Raw genomic sequence first — 22,287 nt, 5'->3', positions numbered from 1 at the left:
CTACACCAGTGGTTAGGGATGTATGGTTCAAAACACATCTCAAATATGGGGTTTTATCGCCCCCCGAACCGTAAATGTAAACTTACTGGACTTTTGAGTTCTTACTCTCCCCAGTTCCTCCATAAGGCTGATTTCATACGGATACGCTACGGTTTACAATAGAAGTCTATGGCTCAGTGCAGCTAACCTGCAGGAAACCCACAGGTGCACTGTGCTGAGCCTGTGGTCAATGTAAAAGTAGCCTAATAGTTGTTAACCCTTATATAGGTACTAATATGCTCATTGAAAAAGTGCAGTGTACGAGTGGTTTAATAAACTAATCGACTTTTCCTCTTGAAGCTTTTGCTGGCATTGCTCTCCAGGCTGCTAGAACGGTCCCAAGCGAATTGTGCTTGGCATCACTTCACCTGGGACAGGAGTCGGAGCTACAGAGAAAGCATCAGCTTATGCTCCCTCTGTGGTCGCCTGCTTCCTCTGCTGCCGGCGTCAACTTGATGTTCCAGAATTGAGGATCAGCAAGCCCAGATCGCGATCAATGGATTGTCAACCCTGAGCATACACTTCCCTGGTGTGAAATTGTGAGTCACATCAGAGGGCTCATGTGGCCCACAAGCCACAGGTTTAGCACCCCTGCCCTACAGGGATGAAAATGGATGCTTGCTTTTACATATACCAGATTATTTTCTGTAATAAGGACATCCATCTGGATAAATATACAAATTTTACAGGAGGAGGTCTTTATACTTTGAAGAAAAGGGCATGATGTGGTATGGCCATGATAATAAAGACAATTATTTTATCTAGTGCTCATCATCAAACCAAACACTGATCATTATCTTTTCTGAAAACTCGCTTATAGCACATTCCGTGCACTGCTATCGGCTTACCTCGGCAAAAAGGGCCTTCATCTGAGCCATCGGAGCAGTCCGGATGAGCATTACACAGCCTACTCATGGGTATACACAGTTCTGTGCCCAGGCAGTTATGTTCATTTGGCTGACATTTGGAAACTTTGCTCTGTGGACCTGAAAATAAGAACAATAAAAATATTGGCATTGAGGTCTTGAGAAACACTGGCAGATTTACTACTCAAACATATTCAATGAAAATGTCACCAAGAAGTCCAATTATTTACTTATTTTTAAAAAGTATTAGTGTTAGTGAACCCTATCAACAAACGTCTGCTTTCTATTGGTCTTCTAAATTTACCAATGAAATTGGTTTGTTATATCTGTTCAGCAAGTGCAAAAAATACATGTTGATTCTGCCAGAAATCTTGTGACCGGATAACTTCCTGTGCTTTCTGTCTCTGCAAAAACAGGGGTTGAGGAGGAGGGGAGGAAAAAAGAAGTCTTGAGTTTTTTGTATTCCATCAGAATGAAGTAGGCAGAGCTGACACCCGGAGCTTAAAAATGCAAAAGCTTTGTTGCAATGTCAAAGAGAAAGGTAAGAGCACACTATATTGCTGGCAGATCAATTATTTTTTAGTATTTGCAGAAGGGCTCAAAGAGATAAAATATAGTACTGGGAAGTGTGAAAGTTTTCTAGAGAAAAAAAAATGATTTTTGTCTTTGAGAAACTCTTTTGTGCTTAAAGGGAAGTCAAAGACCTTTTCTAGACATAACTATAAATGAGATCAATTTAAAGTAAAAATGATTGTGCGTTACTGTACTAAAAAAAAAAAAACCTTATGCCTGCATACAGATGGCAATTGTCTATGAACATGCGTGCAGCCCTTTGGTCCATTTATCTTACTACTGATTAGTAATTAGAAGCTGCAGAGTATTAGGAGCTGGGGAGAAAAAATTTATGGCAAAAATTATTACTGTTGTGTGTCATACGCATTTGTATGAAGTGCAAATTTTAATGACAGGCTCACATTCATGGTTTCAGTAGCCAAGTGCAGTGCACCCATCACTCAAATTGTAAAACACCACATGGGTGGTTCTTCTCAGGAGGAACCCTTGACAAGGATGGGACCAACAGAGTCAAAACACATACTGTGCAGCAGACAATGTACTTTGGAGCCCGCAGCAAAATAAATCTTTCACTTACCACTCACCAAGCCACACTGCTCACCCTGCCAACACCAACATTTGTGTAAGCACTCAGAGGGCGTATGGAATGCACTGGAAGCCCCCATATAATGTTTATGTACTTGGCCTCTATTTATTGCTACAAACTTAAGTAAAATACTTTTGATAAAGCATTTTGGATTATTTAGAGTATACAAAACTATTTAGGTTAGTTCCTGCTCCAGTGAAGGGACCATTGAAATGTTCCTTCTACAATAAAACAAAGACTGATACACACTAACACTAGCAGGAGTTTGGTCATAAGCCAAAAAACCTACAGTAGATGTTTGGATTATGGGAAGATACTGGAGACCCCACAAAGCCCTAGAGCTACAAGGCAATAATTTTGAAACCAGATTGTGTGCCATCTAAGATGTTGCAAACAAAATTCTCCCAAGAATTCAAGTAAATATTACATGAAAAAAAAAAAAAACAGTCTGATCCAATCCCTCTCTAAAAATAGCACCGTATTCCAATGGGAACATAGCTGAAACTTGGGTCAGGTAGATATGAGGAAGCAAAAATGTTACTGAACAATAGGCAACAATGTGAAAGCATGAAACGGGCCTGCTGGTTCTCTGCATTTATCGTTCCGTGGATTGCGTTCAGGGGTGGAAATTTCATCATACCAGGTTTTCTTAATAAATCATAATAATGCTCTCACACAGTGAAGTTCATTTGTGCGATTTTGTTCAAAGGAAAGAAGGCCTGTTACCCACAGCAACCATCCACATGAAACCTGTCACTTTACAATTATAAAATGGCAAAATTGGAAGGTAAAACCTGACCAGTTTGCAACGTTTTTATTTTCTCTTGTTTTTATACAAAAGATTCAATATATCTCAATATGTGGTAGGCTGTAGTTGTACAGATTGTGAGTACATCAAGTGCTGACATACTGACAAAGCAGCAGTGTTTTAAATCCTAATGCTTCAGTTATAATTTATGTTAAATGTTAAGGAGGAAAACCAGTCCTGAGTGCATAACATATTAATTTCATAGCAGATAGGGGCCCTAACTAGATAAAACTAATGGGGGTTTGAAGGTACCATACCGAACAACAGAAAATCAAAATCTGTATAACAATTACCAACAATAAGTGGCAATTGTTATACAAATTTAGATTTTCTATTGTTCAGTATGGTACCTTCAAAACCCCATTAGTTTTTTCTAGTTCGGGCCCCTATCTTCAGTGTCTCATTAATAAGGGGTGTGGTACCAGTAAATCCTTCCAGCAAGGACTAGGAGACCATTTAGGTTTCCATCTCCCACTCCATTCTTTTCAATCATATTAATTTCATAGCCATTTACATCACATTTGGGAAAGAAAAATTTTAAATGGTTTTGGACTATCAGGTGACAGACATCATTCCTCTGCTCAGACTTCAAGCACAGGTCTACAGAGATAAAATGATGGAGGGACATAAAGGTACTGCTGGAGGTGATTGTGCACAGAATTCCCAGCTGAACAGCAATCGGCTACTTAGCATAGTTTCCAGACAACATCCCCCCATTCATATACTCGTCCCTCTCCCTCCCTCCAGATAGGATGCCTCATCTGTGAAAGCAAAAGCAAGAGGAAGATGTGCTATCCGACCTTCATAGATCCCTGATATTCTTCTGATTACAGGGCAATAGCAGAAGCTGGGAAGGCATAAAAAAAAATTTAACTTCTAAATATTTGAGGATCGGCTTTGCAGCAATGTAAAGAATTGATGAGGAAAATAAGGTCTTCACATGTATTTTTATTTATTTCTCACAAATACTGCACAGTTGCAATATAATCAAGAAGAGTATGACTGTGTATCATTGTGGTACACAAGTAAAGCAGTGTGTATAATCAGGACAAAATACTGTACACTATAGAATACCTACTGTTTATAATAAGGGGGGGGGGGGGAATCTAAAGTAATAATGGAGAAAAAGAAAAGAACAAAAGTAATTTACTCTTGGAATGGCAGAAAATATGCATATTTCATGTTTCCCACTTTAGCCTGCAGTTAATAAGCTATACTCTCCTCTTCTCCCCTCTTGCTTGTGGACTATCCCGTGTGCTCCTTACCGTGATATTAAGCCTTTAAATTAAAAAAAAAAAATGACAAACATGTTATACTTACATGCTCTATGCAATGATTTTGCACAGAGCAGCCATGATCCTGGTCTTCTGGGGTCCTTTGCTGGCACATAGGCTCCTCCCTCCTTCCAAGTACCCCACCAACAAGTCGCTTGCTAAGGGGGATACTTGTGTGGGCTCGCTCCCGAGCTTTGCTGCCTGTCTCTATTGACACAGGCAGCGGGGCTTTGCCCCACCCTCCACTCCCTTGTCATAGGATTTGATTGACAACAACAGTAGCCAATGGCCCCCGCTGTTAATCTTCACTGTGAGGAAGGAGAGAGACGCAACTATCGTGCATATTGCTAGATCACGATCAGGCTCCAGTAAGTATAAGGAGGGGTAGGTGGGTGGGGGATACTGCAGCACAGTTTTTTTACCTTAATGCAGAGAATGCATTAAAGTAAAAACCTTAAGTCATTAGAACCACTTTAATTTCCTTGGAGGGCCTTGTATTGTACTTGATGAAGTCAGAAGGCATGCCACCCTTTAAGCCTAGGGGAGAAGAGGCTGTGGGTGCCAGTCCTACAGCCTGGAGGGAGCCTGTGGGAGCTGGGAATTGGGCAAGAAAAAAGTGCTTTTTCCATGTACCCCAGCCCTATATGAGCATTTAAACCTTGCAGCTGAGTCACAGGATTTTTGATTTCCCAAAAAAAAAAAAAAAAAAAAGGAACGCAATACATGTTTGCTAATCTGAAGGATTTTTTGTAAACTATGTAAATTTCTGTTTCAATAATACAAACAATATGTGAAGGCAAAAAGATTCACCCAATAGGGAGCAATGTGCAAGATGCAGTAGCCCATAGCATCCAGTTACTTATTGTGGGCATTGGATTTGGTATTTTACACTTTACTCCTTGAGCTGTTTTCCTTGCTAGAATGGGCAACAATACCAAGAAGAAATGCTACTTTCAAAGCCAATATGAAAAACTTTGATTTCCGCCACATATTTCCTAATATAGCCTAATGGTTGGACTTGTTCTGTCTCATCTCTATTTATTTATTGAAATAATGGTTTACGACTTAAGTACTTAATGTTAAAATCACAAACTTTTCCACATTACACAAAAAAGACAAAAGCTATGGCGGATGTTTACACTCTCACAAAAATGTCCTGCCAACACTTTCTGTACACAGAGGGTGGGTGTCCATATTTACACAGCCATCATATGTGCATAGGTCAGAAGGTAACCTTTCCCCTCTCCTAACAGAAAGGGATCATGCAAGCGCAACCATCGCCAACATCTGGGTAATAATACATTTCACAGTTTGACAACCATGAATATTGAGTCATTAATCATAATTACACCCACACCAGGACCGCTACACAATTACCCTAGCCAACAAAATAAATAGAGCTGGAGTGAAGGATGTCGGCTTTCTTCTTGGAGAATATATATTATATATACATACACACACATACATACACACTTATTATCGTCACAGCACACGGCTTTGCTATAAACTGCTGTGTTCAAAAAGAGGCTAATGATTTTCATGGAAGAGGTGTGACATTTCCCTGATGGAGTGGTTTTCACCATTTTCAGAGGAATCATGACTATCTCATCTCTGTAGGTGCCTCTGAGCTGGCTACACATTGTGGGGGCTGTAGCTGATCAGGCATGTAAGAAAACCTGTCCTGATCATGGTTTCCCCCAGCTGATCAGTTGCACGTTTCTCCTGCTTCATCTCCTTTTCCCTGGAGGGAGCCAAACTTGCCCTTTGAATGCATCCTCAGCCATACTGTAAAGGCTTTAAGCACCCTAAGCTGAACTCAGTGAGAGTAATTATGTAGTTGCCATACCCATATATAGAAGCTCTTTCACCTGCAAAATGAATTGAGTCATCATGTTCTGCTCTCTCCTACTCTCAAATATGTGCTTTGCCATCTCATGTGCATTGCAGCATATTCAAATGCTGTCCTTCCTTAGCCGCTGTACTAGAAGACCGATACCAAGTCAAAATCAGATATACACAAGTCGCTTTTAAAAATATATTTTAGTATATTTTCTAATGAACACATAACTACTGTACCTGGTGTGTTTAATTTTGTCTTTCAGCTTTAAGAGTAGCCTTTTTACAGCCTGACAATGCACCAAATTTAAGCATCCCTTGACATAAGTGGGTACAGTCTGAGCCATGCAGATTTTTTTTCCAGAGGCCAATAAAAAGCACTGCTGTCCGTTAGAAGTTTTGTTCAGTGCATTCACAGATTTCCAAATGGTTGGGAAATCTCTGTGATTAGGCAACATGTGTCCCATTTCTATGTTAAAATGGGAATGGGTACTTTACCAAGCCTGCATTGCATTTGCTCATCAGCTACAAAAAAAAAAAAAAATAGGAGCACCTTTATTTCTAGCAGATTAAAGTGTTACTAAACCCACAAAAGTAAAAATAGGCTGTATATGCAGCAAAGTATGCCTGTTATACTTGCAGTGGAAGGGGTTAATCCTCCGCATTGTGTAAAAAGGCTGTTTGATCCTGTCTTCTCGGATTTCCCCTTCTACTGTCCCCAACTCATCTGCTGATAGTACAGAGCTCCAGGGGTCACTCTGCACATGCTCAGTTTAGTGCATATTAATAGAATGTTTTTTTTTTCTTTGGGAAGGTGCATGTGAGCAGAACCAGGCCAATTAGTGCTGTCCAGTCAGTGTGTCAGAGGTTATGCAATCTCATAGGGCAGTGAGAGGAGAATGAAAATTCCTCCTACGAGCATTAACCAGTGCTTGTTCAGATACTGATGTAAGTCACAAGACTGTGATATACTGCTGATGAGAGAAGGTTTTTAGCAGTTTGTATTTACTAAAATAATTGCATTTCCATGTTCTGTGTACTGTGGGAGACCAGATATAGTGGATGCAGGGTCCTTGGTTTAGTAACACCTTAAAAGGTATTTTGCTGTACTTGCAAGGTTTGTAAAGTAGGAAAGGAAAGGTACATGTGTTGTAGAGATGTAATACATGTGTATTTTTCTTTTTATGTTGCCCAGACATGCATTTCAAGTTCTCCCTTCTCATCAGTATAAATAATGTAGCACCCTCCTAAGAAAGCTAGGGGGAGCTAGATAATTATTTCTTTTAGACAGAGGCTGAATAGCAGCCTGGTGCAATTGTCAGAGGGTCAAAGTTGGGTCAGGGCTGTGAGGCTCAGAAGATCAGCTCTTTGAAACCTCCCTCTAATCTACAGACTTGGAGAAGTCTCTAGAACTCAGCATGCGGGGTGAGGAGTGGCTGGTCTGTTTGCCTAATGGATCTCAACTAATCCCCAAGCAGGAGGCTTGGCAAAGGGTTGGGACAGCCTTTAAGCATAGCTGAGCCTGCTCAGTAGCAGGAGAGTTTGGATGGAAGATGTAAGAGCAAAAACTGGATAGTGGAGCCTTGGAGGAGGCCCAGGGAAGGGGCCAGGCTCCAGGAGAGCTGCTGAAGGAAAACTGGACCTCACCGCCCCCCTGAGAGAGGCTCATCTGTGGAGCTAAGGAAGCAGACAGCCCAGCAGAAGGCCTGAAGGTTTGCAGAAGAGGGACAGTGAGTACTTCTACACCCCCTGGACGGAAATAGGGCATTTGGGTGGAAAACCTGACTATCTCCAGCTGGACTGTGCTTTTAAAGTGTCAGATTCTAGATCTCCTTGTCTAGGGATTTCTACACCAGGAGAGGCTGGATAGTGCTCCATAAAGAGGGGAGAACCATTCTGAGCACTTGTACATAGTTCCAGGAAGTTGTCCTCAGTTTAACAGTTCCTTAGGCATCCAGTGTATCCCTCATCCCCATCCAAGTTCAACACCCCTAATAAAACCCCCCAAAAACGTTTAAGGACTGTTTACAGTCTCTTGAGTCTGAAAGGAAACGCATATTGCCTGGCTGTGCAGGACTAAAGGGGAACCCAAATCTCTAGCTACTCCTAAGGGGGTAGTGCTACAATAATCTTGATAGTGGACAAGTTAAATAAAGTACAGAGTCCACATAGGGACAGACAGACTGAGGAGACCGCTCGAGGCCAAGAGAAAAGTTGAGCACTTTGTTTCATACATTTGAAAGAAAGGAGACACCAGAGACAAGATCTACTTTTGCCTTGAGACTGGATCAGGCTTGATCTTAATGCTTGTCTGGACGAAGCCAAATGCCATCTTTCTAAAACTGAAAACATAATGAAATACTACCATAATTGGAACAGTTTTAGATTTTACGGAGATTTTTCCTCCTCTCTGTGTGAGAACTGTTCTCTTGCCTGATACAAATGCCTGCTAACTTACAGACCAAGCTGACTGGCTCCTGAATTGCACAGTGATTCTATATATCCCTTCCAGGCAGTGTGTTTCATGCACTGTATTCCATCATAGTGTTTTACATTGGCCAAATATTCTCCCTCCAGGGCTTTTTAGACAGACAGAAAATAGCATACCTCTACAAAAAAAAATAGCAGTTGTCTTCTTTCTGCTCTAACTTGTGCACTGTCATGGTCAGTTTGGTTCCCGTACGATATAATGCCATTTCAAGGATATCTTACACAGCTGTGGAGAACATTTAGACAATGTGCTGCTTACTGCTGCTTGTTTGCTCTACAGTACAACAACTCTCTGTTGTCTAAGTCCTTCATGTGATGTAGGACACACTTTCTGAACGTGAGATTAGCCTTCAAGCATCAGCTGAGTGCTCAATCTGTCAGATTTGTGACCTTAATGCCAAGTGTAAACACAATATTTATAATCGTACAAAAAAAAACTTGCAAACTGACCTTTGTCCTAAAAATTTAAACACATCTAAAGCTTATGAATTCAAAGCACGAACATTATATTAAATAAGGAATATAGAATTGTTCATTTAGGTTGGATTAGGCACGTCATTCTTGTTTACCTCAAGCAGCTTTCATTTATGGAAACCTATGGCTCTGGCATGCTTCAACATGCTCCTGAGTCACATGACGAATCAGAACCAGCTCAGTATAGAACATTCAGCAGATTTTCATTCCTCTTCCCTTATGGCCAAGCACTGTAGCTCAAACAGCCTCATTCTGGATACTGTTTTGAAACCGCTTTGGTCAAACAGGTCAGCTTTAACCAGTTCGGCTCCAAAGCAATTTTTTTATTTTTCGATAAAAAAATATGAATTTTTGGCAATAAAATTACCTAAACCCCCAGAATATTATACATTTTCTGAAACCAGAGGCCCTGTAAAATAAAAAGGTGATAGTTGCAAATTTATATGTCACATGATATTTGCGCGACTGTTTATTTAATTAAAATTTTCAGGAAAAAAATAATAAAATTAATTTTAGTCCAAAAACACAATAGAATACCCATTTTGGTGAAAATATAAAAGACAGAGTTGCATCGAGTAAATAGATACCAAACGTTCCATACCTTAAAACTGTGTGTGCCCGCTATATTGCCAAAAATTATGGTGCCCACAAATCACCATAAGTAATGCTTTAAAAGCCTTTACAGCTCATCAGTTTAGAGTCAACTAGGAGCTCTTGTGCTAGAATTATTTCTGACTGACATTCGCGCTGATATGTCACACCTGTGGTACGACTGCAGTTTACATAGGTGTGCACACCTTGGGCTTGGGCTTGCACAAGTGTGCAGAGCAATGGTGGTTACAGCAATTTTTTTTATTTTAATATAATTTATTTTTTTAAACTTTTTTCTTTCTTGTATTTATTTATTTTCACACTGGGGTAATAAACTCATATGTGAAAGCATTGGGCAGGTGATGAGTATTCTTTATGAAGACATTAGGGGTCTAATAGACCCAATGTCTTCCTTGCCCCTCATACCATCTAACCAAGCACAGGTTGACTCCGTTAGATGTGTCCCTTGGCTGTACTGGCAGGCAATGGTGCATCTGAAACCGGAAGTGACATCACTTCTGCTTTCAAGTGTTTGCATGTAAGACTGAGGCATGGATTTGGCTTGGTCTCACAATGCTTTCCATCCCCTAGCCGGTGGTAGTTTTCCCAGGCTCTGGTAAGAGCGTGAGATCCCGTGGCTGCCGGCAGGGAGGTGTTGCATACTGTGCTGCCTGCTCTGTGACAGTGATCAGCAGCTATGGAGGTGGTGCAGCACTTTAGCTATCATCTGATGGCTTGTCAGTAACTTCAGCCTGGGTTCACACTGAAGCGGTTTGGGAAAACACGTGATTCGGATAGCAATAGCACCGAATTCCTGCTCACATCACATGCGATTCTTTGAAGTACGAGTTGAGCCTACACATTTTGTATGCGCTCAAATTGCACCACACGAACAAAAAAAAAAAAAAAAAAAAAAAAAAAAGGTATCAGTAATTGATATCAGTACTGTACTTGTATTTGCTCTGAAAAATACTGGCATCGGTGCATCCTGAATAAAAAGCAATCGAATATGAGAGGGAGAAGTGTACATTCAACCACCTGAGAACCCACCACAGAGCAACCAGGACAGGAATGCCCGAGGCATAGAGGGTGACCACACTCTCCTATACACTTGTACTGACCACAACTGTTAGTATTGCTAGTGCACGCTGGACAGAGGGAGCCATCAGAATGATGAATCGGAGATCCAAAAAGGATTCTGGACAAAAAGGTCACAGATTTAGTGCATCCAATTACATCCTTACTTCAGAGTATGTCCAGGTAAAAAAAAAGTAAAAGATCTGTGTAATCTGATGTAAATGGCCTCAAGTCTTGTCTAACCAAGCCTGAACATGATAGAGAAGAGGCAATCTGATGTCAGTTTACACCCGGTCACCCATGGAATTATTAATATGGTTCCAGAAACCTCCTACAGCAAAAAGCAAACAAAAGTGACATCCTGTTCTGTTCTGCTCTGATTTAGCAAGGGATCTGTTCATGGATCCCCTGCTGATCGGACAGGACATGACCTGTGTGAAAGGGACACAAATCCACTAATTGTAATTTCTACCCGTTGTTCACTTCCCTGTCCTACTGTCCTCATCATCTTACAGTATACATCGGTGTCACACAGACCTCATAATAACTTAGAAAATTTTCAGGTATTGAAATAGGTTAGTTACAGCTCATCTGTGACTTCGTAATTTGAATGACTACAATGCAGTCTCTCATTAAATAAATCCTTAACAATCAGATGTTGCATTCACCATTGAAGACTACACCATACATCATGCTAATTCACAGACCACCACTTTACTGCATTTGCTATAAAATGTTCATGTTTGTGAGAGTAGGAATTCAATTCAATGCAGGGTACAATCTCAATGAAGAAATGTACAGCTAAATGTAATAGTTTCTGTCTTGTTTAAGTCTGCATGAATATCATACTATCATTAGACTGAAGCTGCTAAGGAGAAAGGGCCTATTTGCATTATAACAACAGCAGCATAATATTACATATGCTGGCACTATGTAAATAATAAAATAATTGACTTGATAAAGCAATGAAGGAAATGGATATACAAAGCCTAAATGAGTTTGCTGCCTTGAGGTTATGTACCAGATATAAAAAGTTCCTCTGTAGAACTTTAATGAAAATCTTTTAATGCTGTAACTCGATGTTTATCATTGTTAGATTTATTCTATCCTCTAGTGCAGCAATGGGCAAACTACAGCCCGCGGGCCGTATACGGCCCGGCGGACCTTTTAATCCGGCCCGCGGAGCTAGGCTCCCGCTAGGCTCCTCTCACAGTCCGCCCTGAAGACCGGTGTAGCATGAAAATCTGTCTCCTATGAGGATCTGTCCCCCTCGACGTATCTGCGCATGTGCCGGAGATCACCGATCGGCTGCTAATGCCTGAAACTGGCACATACGCAGATACATTGAGGGGGACAGATCCTCATAGGAGACAGATTTTCATGCTACACCGGAACGGCGCGGGAATACGGCGAGAGGAACGCGCGGAGCAAAGGTAAGTGAATTGACACAGGGGGGACTTGGGGACTTAATATGGGGAATGAATTACTATGGGGGATGAATTACTATATGGGGGATGAATTACTATAGGGGGGATGAATTACTATAGGGGGGATGAATTACTATGGGGGATGAATTACTATGGGGGATGAATTACTATATGGGGGATGAATTACTATATGGGGGATGAATTACTATAGGGGGGATGAATTACTATAGGGGGGATGAATTACTATAGGGGGGATGAATTACTAGGGGGGATGAATTACTATATGGAGGATGAATTACTATATGGGGGATGAATTACTATAGGGGGGGATGAATTACTATGGGGGATTAATTACTATGGGGGATGAATTACTATATGGGGGATGAATTACTATAGGGGGGATGAATTACTATATGGGGGATGAATTACTATGGGGGATGAATTACTATATGAGGGATGAATTACTATATGGGGGATGAATTACTATATGGGGGATGAATTACTATATGGGGGATGAATTACTATGGGGGATGGATTACTATATGGGGGATGAATTACTATATGGGGGATGAATTACAATATGGGGGATGAATTACTATGGGGGATGAATTACTATGGGGGATGAATTACTATATGGGGGATTAATTACTATGCTTACTATGGGGGAATATTACTATACTTACTATGGATGACACATACACATCATTCATCTACTCTTGGTCCGGCCCCTGGGTCCAATATATGAACCCATTGCGGCCCTCAAGTCAAAAAGTTTGCCCACCCCTGCTCTAGTGGCTTAACATGGCTAGACAAATGTATGTAATGTATCAGATATTAGGAGACCTTTGTCAAACACCTGCTTCCCCTTACAAACACACAATGGTGCCTTCCCTCCAGCTTCTATGTCTTGTAATGATATGCAAGTCGGTGGAAGAAACCATTGTTTCTTGTGGATGGGTTTTTGTAAGTGTACTTTGGTGACAGGGTAACTGTAACAGGGGAGCTCTAGCCACATCAGCACGAGGGAAACCTTGCACACACAGAAAAAAAACAAATTGTGATCTGCTAGGTTTGCCAACTTGCCCAATCCTTTTGTTACCCAAAATGTTTGTTCAGGGCCATCACATGCTGCCCCATAGGCAGTAGGTCAACTACACAATAAGGAAATGAACTAATTCACAATATGTGGATATCTGTATTGCTGTTTTAATTTTTTTTTAACTTGCTGACTGGAGAGAAATCTGCACTGCATGCATTTCCCTGCATCCACAGTACTTCATCAATTGTGTGGATCTGTGCTTTCTGAACCCCTTTGCTGCATCTTAAATATTTTCTAACCAATTATCAGATTACCAGTCCTCGGGGCTACAGCTCTGACATGGGGAAAGAAAGCCTTACCAAGATGGCTTACCCATCTGTTGACTCTAAATTTATCACTGCAATAATCCAACAGCTTTCTATGTACAATTGGTCAAGGTAAAAAATGTATAAGCTGTTTCCAACTTAAAGAAGAATGAAACACTCACTAAAGAATACTCACGCTGCCCACAGATGAGTCTGATTTTTTTCTACAATTAGCGAGTTGAAGTAAAAAAAAAAAAAAAAACTTACCCAGTTCCTCCTTCTACACATTCAAGGTGGATGGCAGAATCCTCCGTGCTGAGCTATTGTATTCAGACAGTGGGGAGACTTGAATCGAGTGTCTAGAATCTGACAGGGCGAATGTTTAGAAACCATTCCGTAGATCGAATTCTGTTTAACCAGAGTGCCCATGCATGGATTAAAATTCAGCCGGTCCCTACTCAACCTGTCAAATTTTGATCCATGTATGGCCAGCTTTGTTTTATATGGCATAGTAAATAGGTAGGATAGCATTTTCTACAAATCAGTCGTCCCCTTTATTTTGTAGAAGTTTCTTTCAATGTACTGTGGGCTTCCTGTAGACCATTGCATCTTAAAGTATAGGTCCAAATTGGTTCACAGACATGTTTAGGATAGACCTAAATCCTATCCTTTAAAGTGGTAGTAAAGTCTTGTATGCCATTTTTACCTACATGTAAGCTTATAATAAAGCTTACCTGTAGGTAAAGTGAATATATCCTAAACGTTCATTGTTTAGAAGATATTAAAGCGAGCAGCTGCTGTTGATGTCACCGGTGCATGTGCTCTGAAGGAACGGCATTCCCGTGCCATTCCTTCAGAGCTCTGTGTGATGCCCGGGGCTCCCACATGCATGTGCGGGAGTGACTCGGCCAGCCAAAAGACCAGAACCCGTGAACCCGGAAAGAAGACCGGGTGAAGATGGAAGCTCTGTCAGTAGTAACAATGTGCAGCTGGAGGGCTTTGTTTTAAGGTAAGCATTTCATAATGTGCTAGTATGCTATGTATACTAACACGTTACGCCTTTACCTTGCAAGGGGAAACCTTTTTATTCAGAGACTTTACAATCGCTTTAACGTGTAGGTACAGCCAAAACAATTTTTATGAGCTTTGTGTAATGTTGAGAAGGTCTACTACCTCCTATGTTTTAATTACCATTTGTGTTCCTGCTGGGGAGATTCAACCTCACTAATACCGGTTTCAGGTGATGAGAAATTCAGCACTTCTGAGCTGTCACAGGAAAAGCAAATGAGTGGAAATCTGATTGGGACAGGCGCAAGTGACAGCTGTCTAAACCCTGGTTCACGCCATGCAGGCTGGTTACAGGTGAGGGAATCGCACCTGTTCCCGCACCCGCAACCAAATCGCCCTGTTCTTACAAGACACAAGGGGCTGCCATTCATTCTGAACACTGAAACTGCCCTAGTAAGACTCACTAACGACCTACTTACTGCTAAAACCAATGGCCATTACTCCATACTCATACTCCTAGACCTTTCTGCTGCCTTGGACACAGTCGATTACCTGCTCCTCCTCAGTAAACTCCACTCCATTGGCCTCCATGACTCTGCTCTCAGCGCACTTACAGTGTGACATACAACAACTCCTCCTCCACTCCTCTTCCTCTTTCCGTTGGGGTACCCCAAGGCTCTGTCCTTGGGCCCCTCCTTTTCTCTCTCTACACCTCCTCCCTGGGCCAATTGATAACCTCCCATGGCTTCCAATACCACCTCTATGCTGATGACACCCAGATCTAGCTCTCCAATCCCCAGCTCACCCCCTTATGTATCACAAATATACTAAGTGACATATCAGTATGGATGTCACACCACTCCCTCACCAATCCCCCACTCATGACTTTACCATTAAGATCAACAGCACAACCATTAGTCCTTCCCCTCATGCCAGGGTGCTAGGTGTAATCCTACACTCTGACCTTTCCTTCGGGCCCCACATTCAATCATTGGCTAAATCCTGCCACCTCAACCTTGGGAACATTTCCAAAATCCGCCCATTCCTGACCAATGACACTATAAAATAACTTATCCATGCCTTGGTTATATCCCACCTTGATTACTGCAACTCCCTCCTCACTGGTGTACAGGTTATCCCCCCTTCAGTCTATTATGAATGCTGCTGCTAGACTCATACATCTTACCAACTACCACTAACCCGAAGTATAAAATTCAAAATACTAACCACAACATACAAAGCCATCCACAACATCGCCCCTAGCTACATCACTAACCTCATCCGAAGATATCGTCCAAATCTCGCGCTCCGCTCCTCCCAAGACATCTTTCCTTCTAGCACCCTCGTCACCTCCACCCACGCTCACCTCCAGGACTTCTCCAAAGCCTCTCCCATCCTCTGGAACTCCCTACCACAGCATGTCCGGTCAGCCCCTACCCTGTCTGCCTTTAGGCAAGCTTTGAACTGTACTTGAGCCACCGTCATTAGATCATCCCCTGCAGCTATCACCTTTTGTACCACCTCCCCCTTCCTATAGATTGTAAGCTCCATGAGCAGGGCCCTCCTATTTCTTCTGTACTGAAATGTTTTATAATTGTACTGTCTCCCTTTATATTGTAAAGCGCTGCGCAAACTGTTGGCGCTATATAAATCTTGTATAACAATAATAATGGCACCTCCATGCATCTCAGCCCACAGGGAGTTTGCAGTTGCAGGAACCACAGACAAATCCACATTTTTAAAAAGGTGCATCCCCTTTTTTTTTTGCAGAGAACGCAGGCACAGCAGCCAATTCAAATGAATGGGCTGCCATGCCCGTGCAAACACGGGTCACATGGCCTGCACAGGTGTGAACCAAGCCTCTTGTTTTCTAGATGTTTACTCTCACTTCCTGCTGCGTCTCTAAGACAAAGTGAAGGTACATATTCCAAACAGGACACAGAGTAAAAAAATAAACAGACACAGATTTTATCCCTTCAATACCTTTATTCAAAACTGAAAAAAGAAAACTTTTGGCTTTACATGCACTTTAAAGTGGTTCTAAAGTGCAAACCTTCAGTATACAGCTCCCAGCCCTCCTTATACTTACCTGAGCCCACTCGCAATCCAGCTATGTGCACAAGAGCAGAAGTTCTCTTGGCTCTCTCCCACCTCATTGGCTCAGACACAGCAGCAGGACCCACAGCCAGTGAGGAGGGAGTAGGGGACAGGGCTGAGCCATGCTCTGTGTGCCTTACAGACACAGAGTAGGGCTCAGGAGCAAGCCTGCGCAAGTGCCCCTCATAGCAAGTGGGCACTCAGTGGGGCGGGGGACCGGAGATGTGGAGGATCAGGACTGCTCTGTGCAAAGCATTGCATGCAGCAGGTAAGTATAGCGTGTTTGTTATTTTATTAAAGAAAAAAAAAAATCAAACCTTTGCAACTGCCTTAAAACTTGTTGAAATAAGAAATCAGCCTCACAGGGAGTGCTTTGTTTTCACAGATTCAGTTGATTCAGATGTGTACTGTGGGGTGTGACCAGGGGCGGACTGACCATTTGGGAACTCGGGCACTGCCCGAGGGCCCGGGGTCAGTAGGGGGCCCCATGAGATGCCCCTGGTATCTTTCATAGGCTTTTTTGGGTGTGGTTTGAGTGTGGGCGAGGACACAGAGGCCCCATGATCCCCTATTGCCCGGGGGCCCCATGAGTTGTCAGTCCACCCCTGGGAGGAACATCAAAGCACAACAAATGTGTAGTAATTCAAATGAGAAGGCAGAACCTGCTTAAGAAATAGGGTCGATGGGTAAATGGGTTGATTTACTAAAACCGGAGAGTGCAAAATCTGATGCAAATCTGCATAGAACCCAATCAGCTTCCAGTTTTGTTTTTTTGTCAAAGCTTAAATGAACCAGATGAAGTTACAAGCGGATTGGCTACCATGCACAGTTGAACCAGATTTTGCATTCTCCAGTTGTAGCAAATCAACCCCCATGTATCTTAAATATTAAGACACGTTAATTCTTCTACATCTAAAAACAGAAAGATAATTCCGCCCCCCCCCCCCCCCCCCAAGATCTATAAATGCAGAAGTATTTATGGTTAGTTTTACTATAAATGGAGAGGTTATTTCGTACCAGCACGCACGCAAATTATGAAAGCCCTCCCCATCATATCTGTGGATCAAATTGCACGATTTCTATTGATAATGACTGCACCTTCCAACGACTACAACTTTTTTTTTTTTTTTAGAAAACATCTAAGAAAGCAGCTAGACATAAACTGCAGTGTTAGTCATGGATGTTTCACTTTTCCCAACAAGAAGCAAGCTATGTTTTTGCCTTCACTGTACACGAAGCTGATGTGTTTGTTTGTTGTCTCGTGTATTTATTTTTGACATAACAAGCAGTTCTCAGTCTGCATGCCTGCCTACACGTAGCACACAGCGGCTTTGTGCTCGATTCCCGGTCATGGGCTATGGCCCCTTGATTACTTGCACCAACATGAATAAGACACTGTCAGATGGAGCCTGTGAAGACTGGGTTTTCAGCAAGCTCTGAATGTTTGTACGGTGGGTACAGCCACCACCAAACCATCTTACTGATGGGCTTTTTGTCAGGACAGGAGTAGAAGGGGATATTAATAATGAATGACCCTATACACATTTAGCTTATTACTGTATCATTAAACAAATCACACAGTTCTTTATGTCCCCTAGTTGACTTGCTGTAACATTTTCCAAGGTCCTAAATGTTTATATTGTATAGTAGAATTTCTGCAAGATCAAAACAATTAGCACTACCATTTCATAATAAATCAAAAGTTATATTAAAAAAAACAAAAACACACAATTTATTTCAAATATGTAATAATTCAAAATATGTTTTTACATACAAAAAGCGAAAGAATTGGAGATCAGGCTACTGCAAAGCTGCATCCAGGCTTGGAGAAAGGGGCAATGCTCTGAGTGATGCCTTAAAAATACTCACAGGACCAGGAAACATAAGATTACAACATCAGTGTGTTGCTGCTTCTTCACTGCTAAATCACAGATAGTGTATAGATGTCCCTGCACATATCCTCAGCAAAACCCTGTATGTAAGACTAAATCCTGGACCTTTCTGACAGCCAGAACCACAACACTTAAGGGTAATAGTGACCAATAGAAATGTACATGAATAAGGGGGCAACCTTTGACCTTTTCAGAAAGTGCCAAGGGTGTCTAGGTATTCAGCCATAAGAATAGGGTGTTGGAAGCTGCAGCAGGCACTTCAACATTATATCTTCATCAGAAGCTGGGTTTGTCTCCTGACAGATTCATTTTCGATGTTGGGCTTTTCTTTTTTTTTTTTTTTTTTTTTGCACACATTAAAATGTGCTTCTATTGCAGCCGTGAGCTTGTTTTAGCCATTTAATTGCCAGCATGTCATTATTAGCAGTTAGTATTTCTCTGATTTCAGTGTCCCTGCTTGTGGTTTCCTGTACTGTCACCCAAAGGGTAGCAATAATAACTTAAGAGGTTCTAACCCTTGCCTTCTGTATCTAAAACTTACAAAATAAATACACTGACTATAAAAAAGGCTTTCAGTTTGCAAATAAGGACCTGATTCTGCTGTCCGGTGGGATGTTAGAATCTGGCAGAGCAAAATTATGCACCCTTTAGCTGGCAAAACATTATTCATAGAGATATTTGAACATTGTAGTAAGTGGACCACTGTCCTGTTTCTAAAAAAGAAAAAAAAAAATCGTAATAATAATAATATGATCACAGTCAATCAAAATATCATTGATTAATGACAACTTGGAGTCAGAGGGTTACTGCACTCTGCAAGGACTCATTTAGGAAGTCTGTATGTTTTTTTACTTCCATCCTCCTACAGTCATAAGTACTTTAACTGAAGCGTGATGACTGACATGCGTCATACACACTTGTTCATTGGATATACTGTATAACTTATTGGAGAAAGCATGGGGGAAAAAAAATCATCACAGCTATCAGACACTTAAGCAACAATTTAACACTAAGAAGAGCAAAATGTAAGAAACACTACACTAAGACCTTGTGAATTTTAAGCCATTCAGCTCAACACACCCACTTGAGCCCAGCATCTGGTGACACCTATATGTACAAGTCTAACAGTTAAGAAATTATATATTCAATAGCACGCCAAAGTTAAAAAAAATTGACTTGGAGCCTGGAACAGAAGATTTATGAGAGTGAAATCAGGATCCAGATGTTCTCAAGTCAAAGACACCTCATATAAAGCTCTTACAAGATGGTACTTCACTCCTATAGGCCACAAGTTCAAACCCAACATTTCTCCCTTGTGTTCTGTGGTTAGACCTTTCTCATGTGGTGGAAATGCCCAGGTGCCAGGGAATTGCATAGTACAGTGGAGCAATTAGTTAAGTGGTAAATTAGGAATAATTGTAAGACTCCCTAGTTGGATTTGCAAAACACCCCGATCAAAGGCATTAAAAAAGTGTAACAATTAAAAGGGACATATTTAGGACGCATATTATGAGCAACCAAATTAGTTATTTCCAGATAGTAAAGTATTATGTTCCATATTCCAAACATATACGCAAAGGGTAATTATGTAAATGGTATTTGTTTTTTCATACAGAAATAATATGTCTGGGATTAGAAGTATCTTGCCCCTTCTGCTACTATGCACATACACACACACCTAGCAAGTTCTGTACACATCAAAAATCTGCAAAAGGTAACTGGAACCTGTGGTCCAGCCCAATCCTTGCCCAAAATTAGAAACCAATACATGTCCCTACCACCTACACTGCCAGCATCCAGTAAGAACATTGCATTCATCAATACATACATACTGCCCAAATAGTCATTGACAGCAGTTTTAGAGTAGGCTACTCTGGAAACATAAAAAGCAGCATAAAAACTGGAGAGTTCAAATAGAAAAGAATCTGGGGATAATTGTCCTATTGGTAGCTCTGAACACTCCAATATATGTATTTTAGTGCCAAATCCTTGCTACTGTAGCCAGAAGTCGGCCACTCAAATGACCTTCGACAAAAAAGGTCAATTTAAAAAAAAAAAAACCCTCTTTTCAGCTCTCCTAAGGAAGACCTGTTTGAAATTCTCATGAGTAGCCACCCACATGGCATTTATTTCCATTGGAGGATCACCCTAACAGGCTTTAGTAGTGTGAACATTAAGTAAAGGAGGTTTCTCAACACTGTGTTGGTTTTGAAGGTTTTAATCTCTTGATGAGGACCCCTGGAATGTATACCTTAAAGCCATCCCAAGTTATGAGGGTATTGCCATTAACTTCATTGAAGGAAAGTGGAACTGGAATATATGCAGATGTGGATATAAAGAAGCTATAAAAGTCTTCTACCAGTAGGAATGGCAGACCTGGTTTTTGATGCAAATAAATGAAGCATTTTCCCCAGGTATGACTGTTACATGTAGACTGTAACAAGGAAACATGTTAACAAAAAAATATGACAATGACTGAAGATAAAACAACATCCCTTGTCAACCTGTTCATTAAAGTGTAACTAAAGGCATTTTTTTATTTTAGTTAGAGTGGAGAGGGTCTAGAACCCCTGTTAGTGCTGTCTGTTCCCCCATTAGTAGTCCTGTGTACCGTTCTCATCAAAAATTAAAGTAAAAAGAAAATCCCAAATTTTGGGTTGACATCAGAACAGTAATAAAGGGGGACATTTCCAATAGGGACACTAGCTCTGGTGACATAGAGGCTAGGGGAGAGGCTGTCTTCAGTTCCTGCTTGTTCTTGGGGCATTTTCCCTTCAGTTTTGTCTTCAGCAAGTGAAATGCATGCTCAATCGAATTCAGGTCATGTGATTGACTTGGCCATTGCATAACATTCCACTTCTTTCCCTTAACCATTAGCCGCCCGGCCAATGGCCGTTTGGCGGCTTGAAAAGCGCTGCAGCTTTCCGGGTGCACGCCATTTGGCGTGCTCCCGCACATGCGCGGTTTGTGCGGTTGCAGAGCGACGCAGCAGTGCGATCTGTCACCGCCCGTGCACCTTGGACACGGCCGATGACAGATCCGAGTACTGGCTCCCGTTGCCGGTACCATGTGACCTGCTGTGACCAATCACAGCAGGTCACATGACAGTTGTATACAATGGATGGCTTCATTCATGATGCCATCCATTGTATACTAGTGCCTAGCTGTGAATGGTCACAGCTAATCACATGCACATGTCATGTGATTAGCTGTGACCAAATCACAGCTAAGCACAAAAAAAAAAAAAAGCTGAATGAATCGATTTCATTCAGGTAAATGCTTGCTTATAGCAAAGTAATTCTTTGCTATAAGCAAATTGTGTAAAAAAAAAAAAAAAATACTGATCACTTCCCCAAAGTAGTACAGTGTTACTATGGTAACATTGTACTATTTTGGTCATAGTAAAATATGAAAAGAAATCTTAAAAAAAATAAAAAAAAATGTAATAAAAAATTAAATATAATAAAAAAATAAAAAAAAAATATATATATTTTTTTTTTCATACTGTCACCAGTCAGTGTCGCTGTTCACCGCCATGCCAGTTATATGATGACGCTGTACTGCACTGGTGACAGTATGTAAAAAAAAAAAATAGTGAAAATAATTTTTTTAATTTTTTAATTTTCCGAAAAATTATGACAAAAAAATACAACTTCAAAAAACTCGCCATGCCTCTTATGAAGTACGTCGGACTGTCTACTCTGCAAAAAGGGGTCATTTGGGGGATATCTGTACTGTTCTGACATTCTTGGACCTCAAGATTTTAGATTGGCTGTCAGTACTTCAGGATTGATCAATATTCAGATCTATACCATAGTCTGTGAACTCTATAACTTTCCTACAAACTAAAAAATACATCCTAATTTGGGTTATTTTCACCAAAGACATGTAGCAGAATACATCTT

General features: G+C 41.2%; 1 protein-coding gene across 2 annotated transcripts in view; it reads right to left on the bottom strand.

Annotated features, from left to right (window-relative positions):
* LRP1 (LDL receptor related protein 1) overlaps positions 1-22,287 on the bottom strand; it is a 441,174-nt gene that overhangs the window by 321,122 nt on the left and 97,765 nt on the right. For both annotated transcript variants that reach the window (XM_089681129.1, XM_089681140.1), the window contains exon 3: positions 888-1,025. In XM_089681129.1, coding sequence (XP_089537255.1) covers positions 888-1,025 — 138 coding nt within the window. The remainder of the gene's footprint in view (positions 1-887; positions 1,026-22,287) is intronic.

This window comes from Staurois parvus, unplaced genomic scaffold, assembly GCF_062004578.1.
Source record: "Staurois parvus isolate SC_StPar_1 unplaced genomic scaffold, SC_StPar_1.0 ptg000017l, whole genome shotgun sequence".
Lineage (NCBI taxonomy): Eukaryota > Metazoa > Chordata > Amphibia > Anura > Ranidae > Staurois > Staurois parvus.
Note: the sequence above shows the minus strand (reverse complement) of the source record. Positions and strands in the feature narration are given on the sequence as shown.